This window comes from Montipora foliosa, chromosome 9 (genome assembly GCF_036669935.1).
Source record: "Montipora foliosa isolate CH-2021 chromosome 9, ASM3666993v2, whole genome shotgun sequence".
Taxonomy (NCBI): Eukaryota; Metazoa; Cnidaria; class Anthozoa; order Scleractinia; family Acroporidae; genus Montipora; species Montipora foliosa.
Genome location: NC_090877.1, coordinates 3,737,457 through 3,744,956, shown reverse-complemented (window position 1 = coordinate 3,744,956; position 7,500 = coordinate 3,737,457). Strand labels below are relative to the sequence as shown.

Here is a 7,500-nt window from a genome sequence, read left to right as displayed (position 1 = left end):
AGTGCATTTTTGAACTACCAGTGTCTGCACGGTGTACAAAAATGACATTGCCCGATTGATTTGTTTAGGGACTCGTTTTAACAGCTTGCCCAACACCTATTTCTCTTTGAATAGAGAATCGTGCCCACGCCTTTTTGCTCGTCACCTCTCCCTTGACCATATATGGTAAAAATATTCACACCTTTGGAGGTAACAGAAGGACGAGCTAAATGGGCCATTTAAAGCGGTCTGAATAGTTTGATGATTGTGTCGACCCTCGTGGAAACAACTGAAACTAACTGTTCTTGACCGACAGCACGAGAATTCAAGTGGCACTTTTGAAAGTGAAATGCGTTGAATATTCAAGACTTGTAAACGACATCTTTTAAACTAACGTCGTCTTACATGTATTGATTGAGATTACGCAAGGTTAAGTACTGTGTGCTCTTCACAGATTTATCAAGACCTCTTTTACCAACGAGTGAACAAAGATAGAAGCTGTGAACCCGAAATCTTTGATTTACAGCCACGAGTTACTCCTTAGAGCGTAACATTTCCAACGAAGGTTTCAGCGCCCCTTGCTATTTAAAAAACACTTTTAAATGCATCTTTAATTCATCAGCACGGCTGTGGTTCATTTGATTTACTTCTGTTTTTCATTTTCAACAGATACAAGTAATTACAGTTTCGGACGATCCGTGAAAAAGTCATCTGCATAGCATTAAAAGCGTTGAAGGCGAGCGTAAATCCACAAAATGGCAAAGCACGAGGTGTAGAAATGACCTAACAGACATTTTTCATCGCAATCATTCCTCCCCGTCAGCTTCTTTCCCTGCGTGAGTTTGTTTTGGATCCAAACAAAGCCAATTGCAACGCGAGTCGTTTGCTGTTGTCTGGATCACGCGAAACTGACGAAAAATCACCAACGCTAAATTATTTGTGCATCTTTCTTGGGTTACAAGTTGATTTAGATTCACGGCTAGCAAGGCGAAAAGAGAAACAGAATCACGTTTTGCACGCATCGAATTAAATTTGTTTGATATTTATTCTCTCTCGAACCAATATTTTCATGTAAATCGCTCGTAGTCTTTTTTACACAAGTCAAATCTCTGTTGACATAGCGACTAACTACAGACGCTTCTTTCCCAAGTAAGGACGAATCATTAGAAACACAAAATAAAATACAAGCGACTTATCTGCACGCGTCCGATTAAAATAAAAAATTGTTCCACAAAGGACAGTGGAATGTATATTATACATAAATATTCACGAAATCGAAATGTAGTCCTTAAAATCTTTCAGGGTTTTTATTGGTGTCATCATCAGAAAAGATTATCTTAGAGTAACCATTCATCGAGACAGTAATCTGCTCAAATCGACCTCTAAATTCGACTACGCGGTGTTTATAACTAAAGTACCTTCTTTAAAAGTGTACTTACGTATATCAGCCCGGCAAAATATCGCTGTTTGAGATTGTGTAGCACGCTGGCTTCATTTAGATACGTCAAGTTCGCCATGTCCTCTGCTTTTTCGAATTTCGGTGGGTTCATTGACTCCGTGTCATTCTTGTTGACTTCCAGTGACTACCAAGAAAAAGCCAGTTTTAAATCATGATGAAGGAAATAGAAACCAAACAATTAACATATGTAACAAAACTGCCTGTCGCCGCCAGCGTTTGCTGTTGTCATCTGTGCAAGAGATTTCAGGGATCAGGCATAAATTTAGTGCGAAAAACTAGTGCGAAGTGTAGGCATACCTGACCGTCGTTTGTTTCCACGACATAAATGTCCCCTTTGGAGCTTTTCACTTCAGCTGCCTTGAAACATTCCTTCTTATCCTGAATCCATACCCATTTCTTGCTTTCAAACGACTTGCTCTCTTCGAGAAGTGCAAGTTTGTTAGAAATACGTAAAAACGCCACAGGATCTTCTAACTCCATACTTTCGACTACTCGATTCAAGAGAATCAAAGCTCGTTGCGAACTCGAGGCGTATTCCACAGAAACAGGCCGTACGAGAAAACAGACAGGCAGAGTCACTCGTCCGCACAACCTTGGCTCAGCTTGAGTGCGCCCGCAACAACCAGGACTCGCTCAAAGCTGTAATGATAGCTGGGTCACTGGATTATAAAATGTCAACTGATGGACAACTCCCATCATTGAAGTGATGCTTTGGTATCCTGTTGGAAATACGTCAAAGGATAATGATTGGCGTTTGGGACAGTTGGCCCATTGTTTTTCAAGTGATCAATCAAGGCCATAGGTTTGCTTTGTGACGCCTGGATGACCTTTCTCTGCGCTTCATGTAGCAGAATTACAAATACCATAATGGCCTTTTTCAGATTGTCCCACTCCTAATTACACGCTCGACCAATCAATCAGCTCCGTTTTTTTGCGAATTTGCAACTTTTTAAGACCTTCCGTCTGACAGGGGACAGTTCAGGAAGTTTATCTATGGCTGGAATGTGCGCGACATTGACTGTCACGTTCGGCTAAACTCCAAACAAGTCTTTCTTGATAAAATAGCATTGAAATGTTGTCGCTGAATGGAGAGCTGTAATTCGGCGATAAAATGCTTGCGAGCGCAGTCGGCTGGAGTCTTGTACTCGTTGCCATCCAGCCCGTTCAGTAATCTTTGAACAGACACTTTCGAATTCTTGCTAGTGCGGTACTGTTGGCATGTGTTTCGCCGGTGTGTAAATTCACGTCGAAGTATTTAAGAATTTACATTGCCCGACAAAGCTTTGCATTGTGAGATGTTATTTGTACGTTAAATTCGTGCTGTAAGGTACATTTTGAAAGCCCTGCAAAGAACAGTTCTAAGTGCTAATATGTCACAGAAAAATGGATTCTGTGACCTGGTATAGAAAGACGTGTGGGTGTCACAGACACCACCCAGGGGACTTGTCTCCAGCGACTTGACAGTCGACCACTGAAAGCTGTTTCTGGCGATTACGTTCTAACACTCTTGTCAAAATCTTTTCTTCAATGGAACATATTTTTCCAAATCTCTTACACTCGGAACGATTGTAACTAGTGAGAATGATGAATTCCTTCGGTAAATTATGACACAGTTGTTTCGTTCTTAGACTTTCCTGTACGGGGGTAGGAAAGTTGTGTCGGCTCCCTTGAACAGTCATTTATGGGCCATTTTGCGGTTGGTTAAGTCTCATTAATTACTTCAGCACCGAGATTAAAATCAAAGGCTAATCGTCTCTGACCGCAAAGTCGTAATGTCGTTATTTCTGGTCTGCCAGTTCTTTTCGGTGTTTCTCGTTCTGGCGAAACAGTTTTGCGAATCCCATCTTGTCAAACAAATTTGCAAGCAACGGAATGTTTCCGGCTTGTTTCTTGTGGAAATACAGAAGATGTTGTAACAACAACAGTATTTACCTCTGGATTAGTATATCTGTAAACTAACCGCACCGTTTGACGCGATCGAAGTCATGAAATATGAATGAACTTAAATCATAAAAGCTTTTTGAACAACAAACAGCTCATAAAGAACTGATTTGTCAGTTTTGAAAATTTACCCAGTCCAGCAAAACCGTGAGTTATTTGTAACGATAACAACAGAGTAAATCAGTGATATCATCGCATATGCAGAAATCGACATTGGACCCAGGTGATAAGGGTTCCTAAGTTCTTAGGGCTAAAAGCAGCCCTTCTGTTCAACATCCTAAGTGGATGGAACAATTTTAGCCCAAATCTGGCAATCCGTACCACAGGACAGTCCTTAATCTTGTTAATAGGGAGGTTAAATGTCTACAAAAACACTGAGGTTGTGATGAAGCCTTCAGCGTCGCCGCCGAAATGACACTTTGTGTCAAAACTCTCTGGAAAGGTCACCAGAAGTTAAGTGGCGTTATCTTATATCTGAGCGTACACTGGGAAGAAAATTTAGGGAAACGTACCGGAGAGAGGCAGTGTTTACCTTATAGTTTTGACGCTTTAAATTCTTATCTGAATCAAGGCGAGCGTGATCTCCACCTAAACACAGACAATAAAGAGTCTTGTCCAGGAAAAGGCCTAACTGCGCAGAATGCTGATAAATCCTTAACGCGATGGCGTGCTTCAGTTGCGGTGGCTAAGACAAAGGTATTCGTGGCGGCTCTACCACGATCCGTACACCAAGCGACAATGTCACAATTTGCCTAAAAAAGAATCTTGCACTAAAAGAATGGCAAGCAGCCGCAGATGCCTTTCTCAATGTTGTGAACGAACCAACGCGCGAGGATTTTCTGATCGCACTCAACAGGACTGTGAAAATAAAAAAAAAAGAAATTCAGGGAATATTGTAAATTCGAAACCATTTTAAAAGCTCGACTTGTCTACGAGCTTGCAGCTTTCTCGAACACATTTTTCATGAAGGAAACTGGCATGTATTTGTCTTTATTCGCGGTTCATGTGGAACTGACCTGGAAGGTTACCCCCCCCCCCCTCCCCCTCAATTAGTGTTGGGTCAGGAAAATTGAATATCTTCCATGCACTCTACTCACAAGGGGGACTCACGGTTTCTGTGCAAGGACACTGGGACGTATAATTGGTGGTCTCTTTTTTGCCCGAGAGATTTTCTATAGAATTTTGATCGTCTTCCCTTCTCTTATTTACTGGAAGCGCTCTTTCCTGGTGTGAAACTCAAAGCCCGTTTAGTGACATCAACTTCTTCAGATTCGACATGCCTCGCGCGGTTTATTTATCTCTTCAGTTATTAAATAATATTTCGAAAGGTTAGAGTACGTGCCTACTTTTCGGAAGCATGTAGTGCAGACTCTCGAGGAAAGTGTCCTGCAGTAAAAGTTCCGGCACGACTGCACAAATAAGCGAGCACTAAATGTTGCAAACCCTCTCTTCTTGCAAGGTTTAAAGATGTTCAGGCGCCTGTATAGTACAGGCTAGAAAGTCTTGAGCGAACACTTACAAACTCTGAAAAATTCATAAGACGATTTGGCAATTTGGGGTTTTGTCATAGCATTTCGTCGATGCGATCTATTTTTGTGTTAGTGCACTGTTAGTGCACTACACACTGTCACCGGCCGGGGTTAAGACTGTAAGAGTGTAAGTCCGTGGTGGCAATAGGCCCACAGCGCGTGCGTAAATCACGAAAATAAACACGTCTGTTGGAAGCGTGCTTGAGTTTCAACAAATAAGGCCCAAAATCGGCAAGAATTTGTGACGCTGATGAATAATAAAGCAGCTTCTATTTCCAAAAGGATGGAATTACCATGGTAATTAATAACCTCGTCTAGGAGAGTGAATTTTTGACTTTGCAGAAACAATGGTCAACCTCAAGTGTTGGATGATTGTGATTTTGTGTTGAATTCGCACATTTCTTCTCATAGTTTATAGCACTTAAAAGAAAAAAAAACAGTGATTTTGACACAGATGTATCCTTTGTTTCGCGAGTTGTTAATAGTAAACACGCAAGATAACTTGATTACACCTGGCGGCCGCTGAAATCGATGCCACTTTACTTGTGCAGCCAAAAGTACAATAGAAAAATTGAACGTAGCAAAAATCTCCCAAAATATGTTTCGCTGATGGTAACTTTTTATATGCGCGTTACAAAATTTTTGTTGTTTTCATGTCGCAAATTTTGTTGCTAACTGCAAAACATTTCATTCTCGATCGACACTTCCTAAAAACTTCCCTCTGCTCTCCCTAAAAACTGTGTATCAATATTTATTTACTTTTGCATCAATATTTCTTTTGCATTAAAGCAGGCTAACAAAATCTGTACCTTGCTCAGTTCGCATTATTGAGCGTTAAAATAGAATTTTCGGTCCTTTGTTTTCTGACGACAAATTTTGAGGTCTCCAATCCAGGTTCTAACACGCCGGACAAGATATGTCTAGGATTGACCCTAATTACATGCACGCGAACTTCAATAAGCGACACGAAGTATCCCCTTGCTGTTCTCCCCAACTTCAACATCATTCGTGTCTCGGAATACAGACAATTGACGTCACAAAATGTCCAGAAATTCTGCTCTTTAAGTGAAGACTAACAGCTGCATTTATTCAAAGCTAAAAATAACCCTAACCTTTTCGCTTACCTTATTGCTGGAAATGACAGCAAATGGACACTTCGATGTTTGGGTGTGCATCTAATTAGGGTCAATCCTGGACATAAGTGGCCGGACAGGGCTTAACTTTAGTAAACAGCTGTCCATGGCTGCTAATTGACCGGGTGAAATGGTCGTGCGCATGCGTGATGTGTTGGCCACACCGGGTTGGCGTTTGTTGGCGTGTGTCACCTTGCTTTTATTGTCAACTTTAGTGAACTTTCGTCGTGGAAAGCTGTCAGACGCTCAGAGTACACGCTTAAATTTGCGGCCCACGGGTTTCAAAATGTTTTGAAGTAAGCGGCCGACTCCGAAAGAGTAGGCGGCTGTGATATAAATCGAGGGGCCGCATACCCCCGAAACGTCGGGGGGTCTTAGGGCATGCTCCCCCAGAAAATATTGATATATAGAAGCTCGGAAATGTCATTTTCAGCGTTCTACTATCGATTTCAGACAACGACAGTTTCATTCAAAATCTCCATTTTGAAAGGCAGAAATAACTGAATAACTGAGAAGACAGTCACGTTTCGAAAGCGGGTTTAGATTTCGCTTCGCTTCCACATGTGCAAATACTCGACGGCCGAATGAAAAAAAACAGAAGCACTTGCTCAATTTAAATTGTCGCTATTAATTAGGAGAATACTTTTAGATTTCAGCACTCGTGCTAGTTTAATTCAAGACTATTCAACTGGCCTTTATCATGCAGAGCAGTATGAATCGCTTCTACAATGCAGTTGGGCACCACGCGTAGACCGTAGTCTAAACATCCATTGTTCTTTTCTTACGACTTATTTACGTATAGACAGCAAAGTTTGCATTTTTCAACAACTTTCATTCAATAGGCAAATCAGTCGACCGTAGTTTATTTAAGTATTGATAAGTGTAATAAACAACGTATTACTCAAATGGTCGAATGAACAATAACGAAGTCCGACAACTTGTTAAATGACTACTAATGTGTATTGGCCGAATTTCTTCACCTACCTGAGGATCCTGACCTTTTGAAAGCAACTGAAAAAAAGTGTGTTTACAGTTGGATGTTTTCGTTTCTCTGCCTTGCTGTCAGCTGGAAGCTACCGAAAGAAGAAGAAGCAATCGACTTCTCCGAACGCCCAAACGAGGTCAAGATGGCAACAAACCACGTCAATGCGAACGGCACAGGATACAACGGACGATTTGAGCTTTCTTTTCAACAAAGCTTACATCCTGTTACATGTGTGTTACTCTGCCGTCTTAACCCTTTGGTTACTATCTGGCAAAATACGTCCAGCTTTATCCACGGTCCCATCTACCCCTTTTGACGTCATCACTTTTAACGGTCAGGAACAGCTTTGTCCACTAACTTGTGCAGGGAGAAGAGATCTTTCAAACTATACCAGAATGAGCACAATTTAGTCAAGGAAACTGGAGAAACGGCGAAAAAACCATGTAACACTGACCTGAAAATCTCCATGAAAAG

At 41.4% G+C, this 7,500-nt stretch overlaps 1 protein-coding gene and 1 long non-coding RNA gene across 4 annotated transcripts in view; one reads left to right on the top strand and one right to left on the bottom strand.

Annotated features, from left to right (window-relative positions):
• LOC137970779 (myosin heavy chain, striated muscle-like) overlaps window positions 1-2,084 on the bottom strand; it is an 81,374-nt gene extending 79,290 nt beyond the window's left edge. For both annotated transcript variants that reach the window (XM_068817342.1, XM_068817341.1), the window contains exons 1-2: window positions 1,736-2,084; window positions 1,419-1,562 (exon numbers count right to left, since the gene is read on the bottom strand). In XM_068817342.1, the coding sequence (XP_068673443.1) occupies window positions 1,419-1,562; window positions 1,736-1,918 (327 nt within the window). In that variant the 5' untranslated portion in view covers window positions 1,919-2,084. The remainder of the gene's footprint in view (window positions 1-1,418; window positions 1,563-1,735) is intronic.
• Window positions 1-7,500, top strand: part of LOC137970781 (uncharacterized) — a 25,138-nt gene that overhangs the window by 6,125 nt on the left and 11,513 nt on the right. The window lies entirely within an intron of this gene.